The sequence below is a fragment of the Pyrenophora tritici-repentis genome, chromosome 6 (genome assembly GCF_003171515.1).
Source record: "Pyrenophora tritici-repentis strain M4 chromosome 6, whole genome shotgun sequence".
Taxonomy (NCBI): domain Eukaryota; kingdom Fungi; phylum Ascomycota; class Dothideomycetes; order Pleosporales; family Pleosporaceae; genus Pyrenophora; species Pyrenophora tritici-repentis.
Window position 1 is genome coordinate 2,933,467 of NC_089395.1, and position 20,349 is coordinate 2,953,815.

Here is a 20,349-nt window from a genome sequence, read left to right on the forward strand (position 1 = left end):
AGCACATGTTTTTGCGCTTGTGTCTCTTGAACCAGCCAAAGCCGTTGGTGAAAAGGGCGTCGTCTGCGGTGAGCTGTGCAGAAGTGTGCTGCACTGTCAGCGTTAAATTGTACCACCATGGGAATCTGTGGCATCGGCAAAAGCGATCGGTATCGTTGTTATGTAAAGAGGGTACCACGTGCCGTTTTGAACAAGCATGGGCGACGGCATGTATTAGCGAACCAGCTTCCGCCGCCAAGCTTTGTGACAAGCTCAGCCGGCAGGGCTTTGGGTCTCGCAACATGCTGCGGCCGAGGGGCTGAGTAAAGTTGCAATTCGCCGAGGCTCGTTTTGCTTTGCACGTTGGCGCGGGCTGATGGTCTGCCAAGACGATACGTGTTCCCGCTGGCGCGGGCTCTCAGTTACTAAAATAGGACTGAGACGCCACCCACCACCGCACAGGTGCCAAAAACATGGGGTGGATTTACTACTCGAAGTAACCCTCTCACAAAGTCTAGGCAGATGTTTATCCCGCTTGCCCATGTGGCTGGGTGAGTTTCCATTGTAACGGGTGCGTGGGAAGATATGCTTACAACACCACCAGTCGATTGCATGGGATACTAACCTGGAACATTCCGGTATGTGATATTACTTCATGTGTTCTAAACCCCGATGGGCGGTCGTTGATATGGGGAAGTTTGCCACTGTGTTGCTATATCGAGCAAGTGTTGGTGTATGGAACATGGACAGTGCTTGCCAACAAACTATCTTCGTCTTCTTTCACGTGGAGTCTCGGAGTATTCGCTGAGTCTTTGGTCATATTCATCGTCGCCGTCTTCGTCTGAGCTTTCCTCTTCTTCTTCCATGTCGTCATCGTCATCGTCTTCTTGTACAGGCATCGCATTCAAACGACCCTGTCTCAGTCTCAATCTGCGACCTCCCGGTTCGGCCTCCACGGCCTCCTCAACCCTCCTAACCTTGGCTCTTACCCTCCCCTGTTTCCCGCTCCCATCAAAGTCCAAAAGCCACGTAAGATCCAGGCCCTCCTGCGCAGTATCACCGACCAACCAACAATACGGCGATTTCAACACGATCGTGGCCGCGATGGTAAAAGTGCCCCATCCCCTTGCTTCAATCTCATAGGGCGGGTTTCGCAGGATTTTACGAGGGCGCGGGAATGTAGGATGCTACTTGTATGTCAGCTCCGCCGCCACATGGAGAGTGAGTGCAGTGCGCCTTGAAACGTCAGCAAACACGGGGCAAGTGCCCGGGTGTGGCTGGCTGCACCATGACGTGTGTGGGGACAGCTGGGTTCCGAGAGAGAGAGAGAGAGAGAGAGAGAAGTTCAACTCAAGCGTCCCGAGTGTTGTGTTGTGTTGTGTTGTGCGGGACAAACTTGACCCGGGATTTTTATGCTCAGCCCGCGCTTGATCGGGGAAGCAACTGATGAATGGAAACATTTCAAAACCTACCAGTTCCACGCGCACCTCCTTGATGATATCCTGTCTCGACATGCGCACAAAAAACGTCCAGTCATGCTCATTTGCATCACCAGCATGTCTAACCAGCTTATGCGTATTCCCAATGAGAATCATAACGCCCTCGACGCCATCCTGCCCAACTACACCCCCCCTCTCAACCGCCTCCTCCACACGTCTCGCAGCATAAGTAACCGGATACTCCTTCTCCAAGTGAGCCGCTAGCGCCGCATCTGGCGCTGCCGTGGTGTGCGTTCTGCACATGGGACAGTTGGCTTCGAGGTCGTACGTGGGATCGTAGTTGGGATCGAAGTCTGCAAGATGCACGTCTAAGCTTGAGTGTTCGATGCGGGTTGTGGAGGATGTGTCGGCCCATTGTGCCATGCATGATGCGCAGAGGAGGTGGTTGCACTGCGTTCGGACGGGCGTAAATAGGAGGAGTTGACATATCTGTGAGACATCAATGAGCAAGAGAGAACATGGGTATCGCCTTGTGTTTCTAACTTACGGGGCATAGGTCGTCATGGGCGATGTCTTCCGGTGGTGGTGGTGCGGGTTCGGTCATGTTGTGAGGTCATGAGGGATGGAACTCCCAGACCTAAGGCGAGGATTTAAGGTCATCCCTTATTTTCTTCCCGTGTGGAATGGTTCCAGGTTCCGTCATCTCAGTGTGTGCCATTGGTTGTTGGCTGTCGCATTCTTTCAGGCAGCAGGCAACTATCTGCGCCACACGATCGAGCGCGGGGACACGGTCACGTGACAGCGCGTCAATCCTGCGTCTGGAATGAGAGATGATTAGTCAACAGGAGGGCCGAAACACGATGTAGGCAGGTTGCGGAGTAGTAGAGTTTATATAAGGGGGAAAGAGATAGAGGCTAGATATAGTGCCAACAGCCTATCTTGGCCATGTTTAATAGTATAACATGAACAACCTTAGCACCTCCATCGAACACAACTAATCCAATACATTCAAACAAAAAACCCAAACCCATCACCTTAATCCTATCATACCATCCTACACATCTTCTTCCTCACCTATCCATATCCAACCCAGTCCTACCCGCCTCCCACACACTAACCCCAACCGCTTACTAACCCCCACTCCCCTCGCGAGTCCAGCCCAGCCCAGTCTAGACCCTATCCCCGTCTATATCAGCCCTACCATCCCGTCCCCGGCATCCCGGCACATACCCGCCCAGGGAACCATAAGAAAAACATAACAAGTCTCATATCGATAACACACATGTATCAAATAGAGTGGAGTTATTTCAGTTATAAATGGATCATGTATCGAGGCGCCCGCCCCGCACAAAGCGGGTTTAGAAGATGAAAGGACCCAGGGGGTTCGGCTAAGTGTGTGTGGGATTATGCGTTTCGAGGTTGGTTTTGGGAAAGTTTCTGTCATCAGCGCTGGCCAGACTGGTGGATTTTGTGGTAGTAGCGTGCGCGATGATGGGTGGTGGTGGGGGTTTGTGTAGAAATTTTACCAAGTGTGGTGTTGGTGCATATTGGGTGGGATGAATTGGGGGGAGGGGAAAGGTACTGTATACGCTGTGTGAGATGAAAATGTCCCTATTTCCAATCTTTAGAAATTTGAATGGTGCAGTCGCAAATTCAGCTCTTTCTTCCTGTTGTAGATCTAACTCACTGGAGAATGGAAGAAGAAAAAATGGAAGAAAAAGAAGACGAAGAAAACATTAACTATGTGTCGACCGTGAATTCAACCGCCGTAACCAGACGAGAGAAATATGTACACCAAAAATTGTTGTTGTTGTTGTTGTGGTTCCCCTGAAAAGTTCATTATATCATTATGCCATTAAGAATGTACAAGATTCTAGTTCCAGCTCGAAAATATTACACCTTTTTGTTTTCTCTTTTCTTCTTTTTTATATAATGCGCGTCGGTTGCGTTGGCGCCATTGCCCAATCGCCTTCCTCGTCGTATCTTCGCTCCGTCGTCGGCCGCGTCACGGGTGTAGGTTGCATGGCTGTCCATTCCGCTGAGTCGGCATCGTACCGCCTCTCGAATGCGCTTTCGACATTGGGCACGAGTTCGACGGCTTCGGCCTTTTTGACGCGTCGCAGTTCCTGCTCTTCTAGTAGTACCTTCTTCACGGTGCGCATCTTCATGTAGATCCAGGCGCCCATGGCGATGGTGATGACGAAAATGGCGCCGAACATGACCGTCTTGATCACGTCGTCGTTGCTTTCCTGTAGGAGGAGTACACCCAGGTAGACGAGGAAGATTTGTTTCGGGAGGGAGAGGAAGGTGGCGACGAAGAAGTGCCAGAATTTGACGTCGCACGTGGAGAAGACGGCCGTGGAGAAATGCGCGGGGATGGCGGAAAGACGGATGATGAGCACGATGAAGAAGCCGCCGTCGCGGGTAAGGCGGGCCATGGCGCCGTAGTTTAGGTTTGTTCGCTCCAGTTTGAGTGCCTTGTTTCGGAAGGCGTACTTGAAGGCATACCATGTGCCGACTGAGATTGGGATTAGCATGGCAAGCGCTGAGTGAGATTGGTGATGCTTACCCTCGCCGATAAAGGTGCCGGCGGCCACAATGGCAAAACCGATCCAAAGGCCGTAGACAACACCACATAGCAGAGCGATGATCTCGTGTCCGAAGAGGGGAGGAAATGAAATGATGATCAAGATGGCGACGGGTATTAAGAAACCCGCAGGCAGGTCTCTCACCTTTTCTGACCACGGCCGTAGTTTCTGCACAGACATGTCAGCCACGCGTCCTCATTAATTGGGCAGAGCTGCGATACTTACGGCGACAACTTCGTCGTGTTTTATTGTGATGATGACGGTCAAGATACCAATAATGATGAAAAGTATATGCCATGCTGGGCGCGAGTCAGAATTGAGGTTTGAGGTTTCAACAGGGCGAAGGCAGTTTGGTTTAGGCTTACGTATGTATTTGGGAGCGAGGAAGAACCTCTTCCAGTCAAACTTTACATATTCCGTCTCTTCTGGTGGGCCGTTATCCCTCTTCTTCTTTTGCTTTTGCTGCGAGGGGTCCATCATGCCCGACATCTCAATATCGTTTTCCCGTTTGCGAAACCACATGGCGGCGGCGTGAGGGGAGGAACGGTCTTTGGCGGTGTGCGCACAATCAGGTCGCAGTGGGGGAGCCAGTGCAGCGAGACCGTCTATCCTTGCAGCAGCAGTTCGGGTGTGGTTCAAGGGCGTGTTGGGATGGTGAGGGCGACTTGTACATATGGCAGTGGTGTGGGCGCGGCGGAGGATAGGGGAGTGATGTATCAAGCTCCTGCTATGAAACCGGCATAGCCACATCCGCGTAATCGAAGCGCGAACCAATCGCGACGCGCCGCGACGTTGCTATGTGAGACACTGGTCCGGGAGATCAGCGCTTGCGACACGGGGGGCTTGTAAGCGACATGAGTTTCGCCCCCGTCCAGCATCGTTTGATCGTTTGGCCTGCGCACGCTACCAACACCTCGACAGGCGTTCAAAGAGGCGCGTTTGGAATGCACTGCCGTTGCAAACATGGCACCCGTTGTGCCTTGACCTGCCCAACTGAAGCAAACAACACGAGCCACAGGGGGCGGTGCAGGCGTTGGTGCCTGACATGCGAGGCAGTGCCCGACCTTGTCAGCGTTGCTTTCGTATTGGAGAGCTATAATTAATGACCGTTGAGGCGTGGGCGTGGAGACGTGAGGCGTCATTTTCATCGCTTCGCCCTGCCGGATCCACCCACGATTGCGATGGCTGCCTTCAGGCTCATATCGTCACATGATGCATGAGTGAAAAAAGCACCTCGTCACGTGTTCAATGCTGACTTAAAGCCTGCGTACTTGCCATGAGTTCCAATCAACTTGCATTCTATGACTCCTACGGTAATGACACTTTCTGCTCTGACAAGAAATGCACTCCTAATCCAAAGGATTCCTAATACAAATGTCGCTCCCTGCGCCATGGATAATACTCTTCAAAATCACTCTCCTCGTCATCATCTTCATCCTCGTACCCGTCGTACATGCATCTCGACCTGCTGGGGGCGCCATATCTGGGCGTCTCGACATTTCTAATTCTTCGTCGGCTCCGCCTTGGCTGCATGTATAGAGCTACCTCATCCCAATCGCTATCATAGTCGTCGTCGTCGTCACTAAACAGGTTGGAGGCATAGTCGGGCCTGGGCAAGAAATGGCTGCGCTGATGTCTTGAAGACGAAGCCTGGCAGCGATGCTGACGACGAGTAGGAAACGGTGCCCGGACTGGATGTCGTCTTCCTACATCGAACAGCGCAGGTTGGCGGTAGGCCATTTGCGAAGAGGGTAGAAAGGAAGAGGGGTTGTGACAGGGCATGTTTGACGGCATGCCCATGCCTAGTCGTATATCTGGAACAGTGCTCATATCGCCTCTGCTACCCATAGCAGCCATAGCCATAGCCATATTCATGGCCTGCGGCGACGGACGGCCGACTTGCGGGTAGCCCCCGATCACGTGGCTGTGCGTTGGGTGGCGGCCTGCGAATGGTGACGCAGTTGGCCGCTGAGCGTATGGCTGGACATGTGCGGCGAACAGATGGCTGCGCTGATACTGTAAGTGGCGATTCGCATCCTCGCTGTTTATGTACGGGTCAAGGTGGGATTGGAAGGCGCGACGTGGAAAGTGCGGAAAGGTCGGGTAGGCCATGTCGGCGGATATGAAGGGCAGTTTGACATGTATTCACGATGCGGGGCTGCATGGCGGGCTATGATATAGAGCAGAATGACACTAGATGAAAGCGGCGTGTGTTCAAGGCAGGTGCGATTGGAGCTGGCGACTTAGTGTGGTGCACAAGATGGGTTCAAGCAAACATGAAGACGAACTGCGAAGATGCAAGGAAGCGATGCGGGGCAAAACTATCGCAGCTCGTAACCTTGCTATGTACATGCTATGTAATACTCTGGTCACGTGCCCACGTCTCGGCTGCAGCCAACCTCTTCTTATGTCGGCGGCGGTTGGACCTCTTCTTTTGTCGCCGCAATACGACCAGCCCACAGTTCACAGTTCACAGCACACAACCCTTAAACCTGCGCCTAGTTCAGCTCTCCAAGCACGGCAAGACTAACCATCTAATCATCTCAAATTGCACCTCGGACCCAAAATCCCCACTCCAAACCCTTTGTGTTTTTGACACTTTTTTTTCTCAACACTCTCCCTCCACTTGCACCAAACGCAATGGCTCCCACTTCATTCGCTTCGGCAGCGGCAGCGGCAGCGGCAGGAAACACGGCCAATGCAGCACGTGCAGAATCGGGCGCCGACTGGTAGGTGACTTGGGGTGTTGGTGTACAAGATCAATAACTCACTCGACCCCCCAGGCCTCGACGTAGCAACGGTGCCACGCAAACATTCCGCCGACCCTCACACGCCACCACCCTGTCCGGATCAACGAACCACTCAACCACACGAGAAGGGGCGCCGGCACAGACACAGGCACAGGCACAAAACTCGACTTGGGCAATGAGCCAAGGCGTATACGTCCCACCCCACGCGCAAACGGGCCGCAATGGCAGCGGGTTTGAGGCGCGCTATTCGCGCGATCAACTGACGCAGCTGTTCAGGATACAGCAGGATTCTGGCCAACTCGCTCACGGCCTCGAGCATGTCTACATGGACATGGCCACGGGCGCATGGGGACGCAAAGACGATGACGCGAAGGAGCTGCGCAGCGGGGTCGACCAGTGCTGGGACAGAGAGGGTGGCATCTTGCCGCTCAGCCTGACGGAGATGACCGACGACGAGAGAGAAGTAGGACCTAGCCCCCTTATTCTTCGACATGTCCACGTATGCTAACACGCGTGACCTCGCCCAGATCTTCATGTCGTCTGTCAACTCGCCGCTGAAGCCGCCCACGCAGAATACAATCAAGGACGGCACGGCCAAGGAGGGTCTTTCGTTGCGCAAGACGTCGGTATCCCAGGGCCCGCCCACGCCCTATGGCCTTTCATCGCCAACGTCGGCGCGTCCGGGTGCTCGCCGTCGCGATACCAGCGATGCCTACCCCTTCCCCTCGTCCCCCGCCACCTCACGGTTTGCGCGAGAAGAGGGCAATGCCGTGACGCCGCCGCCCGCTCTGGTACGTCGCCGGACTGAAAAGGAGCCTGTAGAGGGCCGTCCTGGCGACGAGCGCGACAAGGAAAAGGCCGCAGCCGAGAACCAAGGCGCCTTTGGCTCGTTGAAGCGCACCACGACGGCGCCCTTTACCACCACCGGCTTTGGCGCCTTTGGAAGCTTTGCAGCACCCATGTCTGAAAAGAAGGCGGGTTACGGTAGCTTGCGTGGCGAGAGCCGCTTCAAGGGACTCATGGCCAAATCTAGTGTCGACGACTTTGGGACTCGTAGTCAGCCGAAAGAGAAGGCTTCAACCAAGTTAAGCGATCCGGAACCACCAACGGGCAACGAGACACATGCATTCCCCGACGACCACGACCACGACCACGATGACCACGACGACCACGACGACCACGCAACCGGCAGCGCTGCCCTGCGCGGCGAAGACGTTAGCCCGCCCCGCCCACAACAGGCCTTCGCCAATTTCGCTACGCCCCACCGCCCAGACCACCGCGACGACTCTGCATTATCTTCTTTTGGAATGACGGCCGACACCGGTCTTCGCGACATGTACAGCAAGAATAATTTCACTGATCAGTCGCCCTTCCGCCGAGGCCACGAACCCATGAGCCCGACCGACACAAATCCATACCAGAGCCCGCACCATGCGCGCGACCAGCATGGGGACGACTCGGACGACTCAGCTGATCCAAACGCGCATTTTCCTGGCATGACGAGTTTCCCTCTTGATCCAACCATTCACTCCAGTATTCACAACGCTTTCGGTGGCCTTGGTGGTCTTGGCAAAATTTCCGTGCCTTTTGAGACTGCTGCAAGCGATCGAAGCCAGACGTCCAGTGTCGGTCCCGCCCGCGCTTTTCCTACCTTGCCTGGTCTCGGCGGTCTACCTGGCTTGGGAGGCTCTGCTGCATGGCCTACCGGCCACCATGGCATTGGTACCCCAACCCGCGAACGTGGTTTGGGTGGGTTTGATAACGGCTTTGGGACCGTGGGAGAGGCCCAGTCCCCTTCGCTACCAGGTCTGGCTAATAGCTCCCTGTTCGCCCATGGTCCAGTCGGCCGCACTAGTAGGCTGGGTTCGCTATTTCCACCCTCGATGCAAGAGCAGATGCGTTCCAACGACCCAAACCGACCTCCAGGTGACGAACATTCCGAACGACAGCACAGCATGAGTGGCTCTTTTGGAAGGAATGCTTTCGGTGCTCAGGCCCCAAACCGTGAAACTGACAGTCCTTTCCGCCCGAATCGCAACCTCTTTGACGACTTTTCTAATGCCCACCATGACGACCATAACCTGACCGGTCAGCATCAGAACATCGCCACCACTTCACTCTCCATGGCCGCCCTTAACTCCACCCGGACCGCACAGCCAGGCACACCCGGTGTCGGAAGTCCGGCTTCTAGTCAGCCTCCAGTACCCCAGCAGCGTATGATGGTCATGCCCGACAGAATGAGGTGGATTTATCGTGACCCCTCAGGCAACGTTCAAGGCCCATTTTCCGGTCTTGAGATGCATGATTGGTACAAGGCTGGTTTTTTTTCGCCCGAGCTTTTGGTAAAGAAGCAGGAGGAGCCCGACTATGAGCCCCTGGCCCAGCTGATCCGCCGCATTGGAAACTCGCGCGAGCCTTTCCTGGTCCCCCAGATTGGTATCCCACACGGACCTGCTACCTCTCAGCCCGGCAACTCTTGGGCGGGTGCAGCTCCCAGTACGACGACTGCTCCAGGTGCTCAGCCTCCGTTTGCGAACAGTTTCCCTAGCTTTGGAACTACTCTTACTGCGGACCAGCAAAATGCTCTTGAGCGGAGGAAGCAGGAGGAGCAGTACCTCATGGCTCGTCAAAAGGAACATTTGGCTGCTCAGCAACAGGCTCTTCATCGCCAAGTCCAAATGGGTGTCATACCCAATCAACTAAACCACCACTCCAGCGCGCACAGCCTGCAAAGCCAACAGAGCTTCGGTAGCATTACGTCACCGGCCGCGTATCAGGCATCTCCTATTCAGGGCACCGCGCCTGGATCGACTGTCTCAGGCCTCATGGATAACACCTTCAGATCTGGTCCTGTTCCAGGGCTGGGCCCCGTTGGTCCGGGCATGGACATGTTGAACAACCGAGACATGCCTGCTATGATGGATCGTTTGAATCTCGGCCGTAACAACCAGCCTCCGTTTGCTTTCGGACAACAGCAGGACCACGATGCACACGCCCAATATGTGACCTCTGCAATTGGCGATCGAGCTCGCTTGAAGCGTGAACAAGCAGAACACGACGCTCGCTTTGGAAGCACCGAAGATCTACAGGCAGCACAGACATTCAGGGACCGTCTGACTGAGTTCCACGACTTGCGAGTACAGACAGACATGGAGTCCTCCAAGGCTGCTCCACCACCAGAAGGAGTCATTGGAAAGCCCTCGGGTTCGTCTGCTCAGCCCTCGCAGGAGCACTCTGAGCCCGCATCACCCGAACAAGCCGAACAACAAGGCCAATCTGAGCAGCATGAGGAGACTTCTCCCAGTGTCCAAGAGTCGCTGTCACTCACCGAGCAGGTTCAGAAGGCTGCTTCAGCCAAGCACTCACCTCAACCTGCGACCGCATGGAACAAGGTGGAGCCTGCCATCTTCCCATTCCCACCACCATCGCAATCCCCTCTTCCTGCACCAGCCGCTCAGAGGAAGCCTATTGTTGCCGAGAACCTCAACACAGAATCTCGCTCAGGTGCTGGAACTCCTGCCAATGACACTCCAAGTGTCTCGGTCGCGCCCTGGGCCAAGGAGCCTGCCAACGCATCTCACGGGCCTTCGCTGCGAGAGATTCAAGAGATGGAAGCAAAGAAGGCAGCAGAGCGCGAAGCCGCTGCAGCGGCAGCTCGCCGTGAGGCTTTTGAGAGGGAACTGCTCGCTCAGAACCAGTCTCCAGCAGTTCAGCCTGGCCTGCCTTCAACCGCAAACTGGGCAAGCGGCGCCTCACCTGTCACACCCAGCGCAGCCAGTGCTTCAGTTTGGACCAAGCCCGCTGCAAAGGTGGCAGCACAGCCAACCCCAAGTTCTAAGAAGACACTTTCGCAAATCCAAAAGGAAGAGGAGGCGCGAAAGCAACGTGCTGCTGCTCAAGCTGTTGCTGCGGCCAACGCGTTTGGTGCCACCACTCCAGCACCTTCAGGCGGCAAGCGCTATGCTGACCTAGCTGGTAAGAGTACTCCTACGCTAACTGCCGCTATGCCTGCTGGTAGCACTGCGTGGACCACAGTGGGCGCAAGTGGCAAGGTCAAGGCACCAGGCGGCACTCCTACTCCTGGGCCTACTACTGTTCGCTCGGCCAGCTCAACCATCGTGCCTCCGCTTGCCAAGAAGCCAACCGTCACCCGCAGCACCACAACCGGAGGACAGCCTGGCAAAATCAACGCCGAAGAGGAGTTCCGCAAGTGGGCTGTCAACGAGCTCCGCCACGATCTCAGCAAGAATATCAATGGTTGGTGATGTCCTTATTTTAACCTCTATACAAACCCACTAACGCTATCCCACAGCCGAAGACTTTGTCTCCTCCCTCCTCAGCTTCCCCGCCGACGCCGAACTCATCACCGAATCAGTCCACTCGGCATCCAACACACTCGACTCCCGCCACTTTGCAGAGGAGTTCCTGCGTCGCCGCAAGCTAGCCGACAAGGGTATCATCGATGAGCGCAACACGGCTTCCCCCGCTGAGAACAAGGCCGCTTCTAGTGGCTGGTCTGAAGTCGCCAAGAAGGGTGGGGCTAATACTGCTGCGCAGCAGCAGCAACAACAAGCGCTTCAGTCGCCTCTTGATTCGAGTAACTTCAAGGTTGTTGCTGCGAAGAAGAAGACTAAGCGGTAGATTGGCTAGGTTAGGGGGGTTGTAGCGTGTGTTTCGTCGTTGGGGTGTGGGTGTGGGAGGAATGATGGCTTGCTTGTATAATTCATGTATGATTGTTGCTGTTTTTCACACACAAAGGCTTGGGGAAGAAAGACTCACAAGAGTGAGCTAAGCTGAGCATGCATGACATTGGTAGCTAGGCGGATTTCTTGTCGGCTGGCTTACATGGCGAAACGTACGCGCAGTTGTAGCGAAATCGATTGAATTCTTGACTCTTGATTCTGTTTTCGTTGTAGTAGTAGTGGTAAAAAGCTTTACTTCACCCCCGGCTTGTTCTTGGGTACGTAGATGATATGTGCTAGGTGTATTAGTGTTGGTGTTGGTGTTGGTGAATATGTGCATGTGTTGTTAGGTAGGAAAGAAGATAAAGAGAAGGAGGGGGGAGGGGTAGTATATGTGTTTGTACGGGAGAATAGGGAAGAGGGAAGAAGAAGAAGGAGAAGAATTAGGAAAGAGAGAAGAAGGGAGAAAAGGGAGGATAAGGGAGAAGAGAAACAAAAAAAGTCACCTTAGATTATAAAATATAGTTTTATTGGAACAAGGTCCCTCTAGTAGTATGACTACTATGGATAACCGAGTGGGAGGAGGGACAAGGCGGGGTGGCTGCAACGTATTATATTGACTATCGTGTTGAGTGTCACAGACTCACTCTGTTATGGTGGGTGCTATTGCCCACCGGGCAGTGCCTGCCACACCAGCATATCATGTGACTCCCAAGCACCTTCTACCCTGGACTGAACTCAGATATTCTCAACAATATATATACATATATACATAGACAAGTAGAATACTTATTATATAGTCTACTAGTCTACGTACGTATACTTACTTAGATATAGTTATGTGTAATTATGTGTAATTAATTACTAAGTGTACAGCTTATTATAGTAGGTAGAGGTATTGTAGAGATTTCTTCCATCTCTCTTCCTTTTAGTAGGAGGATGTAAACTTACCATGTCATGCCCCCGTACTCAACCTACATTCCTCCTCACATACACACACACACACACACTCTCTCTCTCTCTCTCTCTCTCTCTCACTTATACACACACTTATACACACACACATATTCACTCAAGACTATAAAACACCAATAATATCTTATGTAAACAGCAAGCAAATTGGTATATTTCTTTTTTGCGCCGAATTGGTATATAGTATGGGGGAATCATTGGACACTTGAAAACAACAGCAAAAAAAAAACCAGCACAGCACAAAAAAAACGCGCCCCCAAGCCGGAACCAAGAAGAACATTTCCCACAAAAACAGCAGCAGCATAACAGAGAACAGCAAACGCGATAAAGACAAAAACACAGCAAGGCCCAGACAAGACATCAAACAAGCCTGGTACGATTTTGCGTATAATTGGAGGCGCCGTTGGGACTAAGAGTTGGGGGTATATTTCTTTTGTCGTCGCACACGTACAGAGACAGAGAGAGACAATCAACGCGCGTAAGCGTAAGCGTTGCCGGGGGGATGGGGGTATTCTTTTCGTTAAAAGTGCCGGTTTACAGTAAGTGGTATCAAATAAATGTGTACGTGTGGGTTCGAGGTGGTGTATCATTTAACGAGGAGGCCCAATAGGGGCCGGGTATCCAGATGCAGAATGAGAAGTACTGGGGCGCCCGCTGTCCACGGAGCCCCGCGCGTCGTACCTAGGGGTCACGTCCCCAGGCGCCGCCGCGGAAGAGGAACCAAAAGGAAACTTTGACTCGAAACGAGGGGCTGGCATGGGCCAACCGTTAGTGTGGTGCTCGTCGTCGGCGAGGTTGATGCCGCTGTCGTTCCACGGGTTGCGGTAGCTACCGGTGGACTCGAGACTGGCAAGGGATGCCTTGGAAGCGTTGCTGGATGCATGCTTGAAGAGAGATCCGGGTGAGTTTGTGCTCTTGCGTCCGTTGAAGATGGACGTAAAGGACGACATGCTGCCTGGCTTGCGGAGACGGTCCAGCATGCCGCGGGGCTCATCATCACCACCAAAGTGAGAGCGTGTGGGGGAGTCTGTGCTTTCAACAGCAGGTTCAGCACGCTGGAGGAGCTTGGACTCAAAGAAGGGCAGAGAGTCTTCAAAAGAGTCAGACTTGGGGCGTGGTAGTGCGCCGCGGACGGTGTTGGTATCGAGGCCGTGCATAACTAGATGGTTCAACAAGAAGTCAATAGCGTCTTTGAGGCCGCCAGCGTTGTTCCTGGTGAAGACGATATGGAAGGTCTCAATCGTCTCTTCCTTGCCGTCGGATGTTTCTTTCTGCGCTTCCTGGAGCTGGGCATCCACTTCATGCTGAGTCTTGAGCTTGTCAAGGATGTCAGCTTTGAACTCCGCCGAGCGGATGTGGTCGCTAAGCTCGGTGCTGGACGGGAAGGCTAGGTCGTGGGACTCGGGAACCATACCCTGAAACTGATTAGTACATTTCTTTTCACCACGACACGTGTAAAGCTTACCAAGAACTCATCAACTGCAAATGGCACCTGGTACTCTGGGCCGGACACGGTAACAATGTCGCTAGCTTCCTCTGTGCTGGGAAAGGTGATTTTGCAGTTGAACTTCTTCTCCAGCTCGTCAATCTTGTCCAGGCGAGCAATGAGCTCTCGGTGGTACAGGCGGTTGATGTTGATGGTCTCGGAGACAAACTCAGCATCGGCCTTTTCAACCATATCCATGATCTCTTGCTTGACCAAGTCGAGGTTCTGAGCATTGCGGGCAGGGGTGCGGCAGATGACGTTGTCGACCTTGATATCGTCTTCTTCCTTGCCAAAACCGCCGCGGTCCATGGCGTTTGAGAACTTGACAAAGACGGAGTACTTCTTCATGATGCGTTGAATGTGCTGACCGCCGATGCCAATGATGCGCTTGTGGTACTGATCGGGAACGTGGAAGGAGATTGAGGCGGGCATTTCCTGTTCGACAAGGTCCAACCCGTTTTTCGTGGCCTCGTACTGGGCACCGCGGACTACAATGTAGAAGTTGTACTCGTTGAAGCCGTCAAAGACAATCTGCACACTGCTGTGGCTCATGATTTTGTTGATTTTGCCATTCTTCTTGCCGCTGACAAACTCCTTGTGCTCGTTGGCAAGCTCAATCTTGACGCTCATGTTGTACTGAGATTTTTTGACGAATGGAATGTTACTAATGACCATGAGGGCGGCTCGCACAGCATCGTCGGATCCGTAGATGTGGAAGTTTAGTTTTTCGAAGCTGACTTCGGCGCCGGAGTTGATGCAGATGTCGGAGAGCATAGCACGGACGTCGGCGGGGTGGGCGGGCGTTGGGTGGGGTCGGGATGGGTGATGAACCACGAGGCACTGTAGAATTGGCCAGCAAGCTGCATGAGTTCGCGCACAGTACGCTCGACGTGCAAGACATCTGTGCCTTGGACCCGCACAAGACCGCGCTGGACTCCGAGGGGTGGCAGCAGGATGTAGGAGCCGTTGTTCTCGATGATCTTGCGGACCTTGTCGAGACGCTCGAGCAGGATGGCGTCAAGCTTGGTGTCGGTGACCATGACGGGCTTGACAAAGACCTTTGTGGACATGACTAGGTCGTGTAGTCGCTGCTTGGCACGGAGTATGTTTTCGGGATTCTCACCCGTGATGTACACGAGGTCGTCGGGTCTCCGCTGTGCGCCGTGTGGTGTGTACCCGAACAGGCGGGGAAAGGGCGGGGGGAAGTAGATGGCGGTGCCTGTGGCCGACTCGATCATCTTGATGTTCTTGCGGCCGCGTCCGCATATTAACGTATGCATAGTTAGTTCCAGCTTCATGGTATCGACAGATCGCTTGAGCTGTTGGGGTTAGCAGGAGGAGCACGACCACGAGCACGAGGACAACTTACAATTTGGTCAATCATGATCAGGACCCGCGTCTTTGCGTGCTCCATGGTCTCGAGATCGCCGTAGATCTGACAGCGCAGACGCGGATCCATGCCCGTGTCCATGTTGCCGTGGAAGCTCGCCGTCTCAATGTCCGGCTGCTTGGGCATCAGCAGGAACATGTCGGCCTTTGTGGCCTTTGCGATGAGGTCGAGTTGGTTCAGCACGGCGCCGCGGACATTTTGCGAGGGCGGGTCGATGATGAGCTGCGAGTCGATGTCGACAAAGGATGATCGCTGTTTGAGCATCGTTAGCAGTGCTCAGGCCAGTGACAGTGACGTCGTCGTCCCCCGCAGTGGTTGTGGGCGCCAATCCGTAAGTCCTTACCAGAGAAATGGGCGTCGAGTTGAGGATGCGGCAGCGCATCGAATTCACAATCTCCAGCTCGCCCGACAGACACACGTTGGTGACGAGGGCCCGTAGCGGGCCCCGCTGCAGGCCGGGCAACGGCTTCGACTCGGCCGAAGTGACGACGGCCGAGACGCGCCCGTCGGTTTGCTCGCTCACTTCGCGACACAGATTGCGCAGCTTGTCGACGTTCTGTGCATGCACGGGCAGCTTGTGCGTGGGAGTGCCCTCTGCGGTTCCTTCGGCGTGCGTCCATCGCGCCTTCGCCCCCGGACTGGCCCACATGATGTCGTCGGGATCGGGCCCTTGCAGGTTCGAGGAAAAGGGCACGTTAAACGAGAGGTTGACCTGGGTACCCGGGGCGATCACGGGCGGCGCCGATGTCGTGGCCGTCGACGGACGCTTGATGGGCGCTGAGACGGGCATTTCGTGGTTGGACCTCGAGAAGGAGAAGCTCGTGGACGGCGCCATCTTCTCCCATCCGTGCCGGGCCTGGGCCGGGAAGTTTGAGAGTTTGTGCATCGTGGTCGACGAGATACGCCCAAGCTGTTATGCCGGGCTGAGGTGGGTGGAGGGGAGACGAGGAAGAGACGAGGAAGATGGGAGAGGTGCAGCCCCAGCAGCTTGTCGAGCAGCGAGCGTCGACACGTTGATTGGCCGGCGAAGAGGGTGGTGGGTCCAGACGAGCGCCGCCCACCACATTCCCTCATGCCACAAGTCGACTACTACCGTCACTACCTAGACTCGTCAAACATGAAACAAAAAAAACAATTTGCCCTCTTCACTTTGACACTTTGCACGCACTTTGGCACACACGTACCCAACCATAGACGTGTATCTGCTTTTTGTGCTGTCCGTGGCGATTCCAGGCTTGTTGAGCGCCTGCTAGTCCACCCCGATCCGGCCTAGCCGTCTCCAGACCTGCCATCACCTCACTCTGACCGCTCGCCCTGAAACACCCAGCTCGACCTTCTACTAAAGGCAAACTTACACAAGACCTGTAAGACGATGCTTAACCCATGTTCTTACACCAGACTGTCTTGCTATGTCTTGCTATTCAAACCAACCTAGCCCACAATCTACCCTTGTACAATGAATACCATCTCTACAACCTACATACGGTACTCAGTAGCGTGCATATACGTGACGCGCCTCTCCCGCATACCCTTCCGGCCCAACTTCCATTACCCCTTCCTCCACATACCGCCGACTAGGCCCGCTAATATACCGACGGTCATCCAGCCCTTCGTGGTGAACGCTGACCTCACGGTAACGAGGCTGCGATACACCTACTGGAGGTGGCTGCATGCTCTCATGACGTATATACCCTTCTGGAATCTCGCGTCGAACAACTTCGGGACGCATGCTATATGACCGAGCCGGTGGATACTCTCTTGGCGGGCCCATCTCTTCATACTGCGGAACAGGTCGGTATTCTACTTCTGCTGGACGGCGGGACGGCTCTCGCTGTCGATATGGGCTCGGCATCATCTCCACATCAGCCTGCACATAGCGCCGGGGTGGTGGGGGCATGGGCATCCTCTGTATCCCACCTTCTTCGTACATGTCGGTACGAGCCGAGGCGCGCATCGTAGGCTCTCGCGTGGCAGCCCGCTCCGAGAACGCTTCTACTTCGGCCCGTCTACTTGGCGGTGCCATTGACTCTCGCCCCTCCACTGGCGCTGCATAGTACTTGTTTCCATACTGATCCACCACTATACGCCTTGGCGGCGGTGCCATGCGCATGGGCGATTGTGGGCGTGCAACGTACTCGTACACAGGGGATCGTGAACGGTCGCGCACATATCTAGGCGCACCTGATGGACGTGCTGAAACTTCGCGGTAAATAGGCGCCTCGGCACCATCGATAAAGGCATGGGATGCTGCTCGCATTGAGCGTGGCTCTGGTGCTGCATACAAGTCCCCACCGCCACCGGGCGAGTATGGACGGCGAGCGTACTGGAGGCTGGCAACCCGTCTAAGGTCTTGATCGTCACGCTGTGATTTGCGTTGCGGGGTACGTATGACGGTCGGAGACGACGGTTCTTCCATGTCGCGATAGGGTCGCGGCAAGGGTTCCTGGTCGCGGTAGTAAACAGGTTGCATCATGGGACTACCCTGTGCTGGCACAAGCTCTACTTGGTCAGGCTGAGGCTGTAGTGCACGACGCTTACTGGGCTGCGAATCAGGATAAGCCGCGAAGGGAGGAGGTGACTGTGGCTCTTCTTTAATGTACGGTTCGGGCGATGCAACAGCCCGCTTGTTGGCCTGTTGCTGGCGTCTCTTCTCGTCGCGTTCGCGCTTTTCATCTCTTCTCCGCTTGCGAGGGTTATGCACAGGCGCTGCTGGACCAGCGGGACTTGTACGACGTGATCTATCGACATATCAGAGTTGAGAGACAATGGGAAAGGGGAAAAGGGAAGATTCCACCATACCCGTTCATACCGCCATGGCGATTGCGGGCCCGCCCTCTTGATGGCTCAGCGGGGACGACATCGGCTGGAGGTGGGGAGTACGCCTCTTCCTCGTCGTCTTGCTCGGGCAGTGGTGCAGGCTCTGGTGGCTCATAAACGTCTATGTCATCGGCTGGCTCATAAGCCTCTTCTTCGTCGAGATTGATTACTGTAGGCTCCGTCGCATGCACATTTACTTGCTGGGCAGTCTGCTTCGCTTGCGACATCAGTGCAGGTGCTGCATCAGCATGAGTATGGTCAGCAGGGTCTTGCTCTGGAGACCAACTGTCTGCCTTGCTAGAGTAATACGAGTTCTCGTCAAATGATTCTGCGCCATCGCTGTTGTTAGTTGTAGATGGTAAGCCAGATACAGGCGGAACCAGTTGGTGGGCCTTGATCAAACACTGCTCCACATCGATGAGAGCTTCGCGCTCCTCAACATCGTAGCCGCGACCCTTTTTGTCAAACTGGTCCTTTAACGCGCGTTCTATCTGTTGGCGCTTGAGCTGCAGCTCGGCCTTGACCAGGTGTTCTGACTTTTCGAGCAAGACTGGGTCGATGCCCGACGAAGACGACTTTGCCGAAGACTTTGCCGAATAGGGTCGCTGTGAAAGGGGAGTGGGGGAAGTGGGAAGCCGGGCTGAGTGTATTGGACGTGGTGGAAACAAGTGCGACGCGGATCCGTTGGGTGTGCCGTTGGTCGTGGGTCTGCTCAAGGCAGTTTGCGAAGGACGTGGTGCAACCTGTTCAATTACTTTGGCTGGGAGATGAATACGCGGATGTTTGCTAGCAAGCACTTGATTACGTATCTGCAGAATCTTCTGGAGGAACTCGGCCTCGCGAAGCACCTCTGCAGATGACGCGCTGCCACCGTTCAGGTGCGACGACGGCGCTGTGGCTGTCGACATTGCTGAAATTACAACCGATCAAAGACTGTGTCTAGTACCAATACAACAAGCGTGCGCAACACAGATACAGCCGAGACCCGCGGTTGAGCTGGGTGGATAGTGGAAGAAAGGGGAGAGGTGGGATGCGACACGCCGCAGGAGGAAAGAAAGTCGACGACGGGTCGGAGCCGCCGTGTTTTGGCTGCGCGCCCAATTAGTCTACGCTAGTCCCAAAGAGGTTTACATAGCACCTTCTCGGGTCCGACCCACCGAGTCTACATGTAGTCATCGCACCTTCCTTGACAGTGAATGCAGTAATACAGTCTATGAAAAATGGCCCCGAACGACTTCAATACGGCAGCACCCCCGGAGACCTTGGAGTATCGCTCGCAGCCGCAACATGAGTCACGGACACAAGATGACCCGGTGGCGGACGACAACGAGAAGCCCGTCTTCTTCTTTGACATTGATAACTGCGTGAGTTTATCGTGATCTATTGAGAATGGCACTAACAGATTACAGCTTTATCCCAAGAGTGCGTAGCCTATCCTGTCTGGATGAGAAGAGACTGACAGTGCAGGTCTTGACATTCACCGCATGATGGCCGAACTGATTGGTAAGAAAATGTAGAAACATTCCAGACTTGATATTAACCCTCACTACAGACAAGTTCTTCCAGAATCATCTGAGTCTCTCCCAGAAAGATGCCAATGAGCTTCACTACAGATACTACCGTGAATACGGCCTTGCCATTGAAGGACTAGTCCGACACCACAAAGTCGATGCCCTAGAGTACAACAGCAAAGTCGATGATGCATTGCCTCTAGGCGACGTCATCAAGCCAAACCCCGAACTACGGAAGCTAATTGAAGACATCGACACGAGCAAGGTGCGCTTATGGCTGTTCACAAACGCATACATTACCCATGGCAAGCGCGTTGTCAAGCTTCTTGAGATTGATGATCTCTTCGAAGGTATCACTTATTGTGACTATGGCTCAGACAAGTTCTACTGCAAACCACACGCGGAGATGTATGACAAGGCCATGGCGGAAGCTGGAATCAAGTCCAACGACAAATGCTATTTTGTCGGTAAGTCATCACGAACATGTCATGGATAGGTGATTGCTGATTCAAACACAAGACGACTCCTACATCAACTGCAAGGCGGCTGCTGAGCGAGGCTGGAAGACGGCACATTTGCTAGACGAGAATGACCCATCACCTGCCCAGCCAGCCAGCCAGTACCAAATCCGCAGTCTGCAGGAGCTGCGTCGCATTTTCCCAGAGGTGTTCAAGAGCTCGTAAGACGACGCTAGCGTGTACCGAGGTACGGTACAGCACGCGAAACACGGTACAC

At 54.3% G+C, this 20,349-nt stretch overlaps 9 protein-coding genes across 9 annotated transcripts; 3 read left to right on the forward strand and 6 right to left on the reverse strand.

Moving 5' to 3' along the window:
* Nucleotides 1-1,166: 1,166 nt before the first annotated feature.
* Nucleotides 1,167-2,022, reverse strand: PtrM4_123460 (uncharacterized protein; the record flags this gene model as incomplete). The annotated part of the gene is made up of 3 exons (XM_066108579.1): nt 1,167-1,169; nt 1,452-1,907; nt 1,966-2,022. The coding sequence occupies 3 exons, from the start codon at nt 2,020-2,022 to the stop codon at nt 1,167-1,169; spliced, it is 516 nt and encodes a 171-aa protein (XP_065961764.1).
* A 1,321-nt stretch (nt 2,023-3,343) lies between these two features.
* Nucleotides 3,344-4,528, reverse strand: PtrM4_123470 (SNARE-assoc multi-domain protein; the record flags this gene model as incomplete). Its single annotated transcript, XM_066108580.1, has 3 exons — nt 3,344-3,936; nt 3,988-4,174; nt 4,232-4,528. 3 exons carry the CDS (start codon nt 4,526-4,528, stop codon nt 3,344-3,346), a joined length of 1,077 nt encoding a protein of 358 aa, XP_065961765.1.
* An 843-nt stretch (nt 4,529-5,371) lies between these two features.
* On the reverse strand, nt 5,372-6,118 carry PtrM4_123480 (uncharacterized protein; the record flags this gene model as incomplete). The annotated part of the gene is made up of 1 exon (XM_066108581.1): nt 5,372-6,118. The coding sequence occupies one exon, from the start codon at nt 6,116-6,118 to the stop codon at nt 5,372-5,374; it is 747 nt and encodes a 248-aa protein (XP_065961766.1).
* Nucleotides 6,119-6,646: 528 nt separating this feature from the next.
* Nucleotides 6,647-7,264, forward strand: PtrM4_123490 (uncharacterized protein; the record flags this gene model as incomplete). The annotated part of the gene is made up of 2 exons (XM_001935572.2): nt 6,647-6,735; nt 6,790-7,264. The coding sequence occupies 2 exons, from the start codon at nt 6,647-6,649 to the stop codon at nt 7,262-7,264; spliced, it is 564 nt and encodes a 187-aa protein (XP_001935607.2).
* Nucleotides 7,265-8,063: 799 nt separating this feature from the next.
* On the forward strand, nt 8,064-11,397 carry PtrM4_123500 (uncharacterized protein; the record flags this gene model as incomplete). The annotated part of the gene is made up of 2 exons (XM_066108582.1): nt 8,064-11,013; nt 11,069-11,397. The coding sequence occupies 2 exons, from the start codon at nt 8,064-8,066 to the stop codon at nt 11,395-11,397; spliced, it is 3,279 nt and encodes a 1,092-aa protein (XP_065961767.1).
* A 1,603-nt stretch (nt 11,398-13,000) lies between these two features.
* On the reverse strand, nt 13,001-14,670 carry PtrM4_123510 (uncharacterized protein; the record flags this gene model as incomplete). Its single annotated transcript, XM_066108583.1, has 2 exons — nt 13,001-13,825; nt 13,876-14,670. 2 exons carry the CDS (start codon nt 14,668-14,670, stop codon nt 13,001-13,003), a joined length of 1,620 nt encoding a protein of 539 aa, XP_065961768.1.
* A 520-nt stretch (nt 14,671-15,190) lies between these two features.
* On the reverse strand, nt 15,191-16,172 carry PtrM4_123520 (uncharacterized protein; the record flags this gene model as incomplete). The annotated part of the gene is made up of 2 exons (XM_066108584.1): nt 15,191-15,538; nt 15,630-16,172. 2 exons carry the CDS (start codon nt 16,170-16,172, stop codon nt 15,191-15,193), a joined length of 891 nt encoding a protein of 296 aa, XP_065961769.1.
* Nucleotides 16,173-16,755: 583 nt separating this feature from the next.
* On the reverse strand, nt 16,756-19,011 carry PtrM4_123530 (DUF3824 multi-domain protein; the record flags this gene model as incomplete). Its single annotated transcript, XM_066108585.1, has 3 exons — nt 16,756-16,762; nt 16,816-18,024; nt 18,086-19,011. The coding sequence occupies 3 exons, from the start codon at nt 19,009-19,011 to the stop codon at nt 16,756-16,758; spliced, it is 2,142 nt and encodes a 713-aa protein (XP_065961770.1).
* A 312-nt stretch (nt 19,012-19,323) lies between these two features.
* Nucleotides 19,324-20,297, forward strand: PtrM4_123540 (hydrolase (HAD superfamily); the record flags this gene model as incomplete). Its single annotated transcript, XM_001935575.2, has 5 exons — nt 19,324-19,467; nt 19,513-19,525; nt 19,571-19,606; nt 19,656-20,081; nt 20,134-20,297. The coding sequence occupies 5 exons, from the start codon at nt 19,324-19,326 to the stop codon at nt 20,295-20,297; spliced, it is 783 nt and encodes a 260-aa protein (XP_001935610.1).
* Nucleotides 20,298-20,349: the final 52 nt, after the last annotated feature.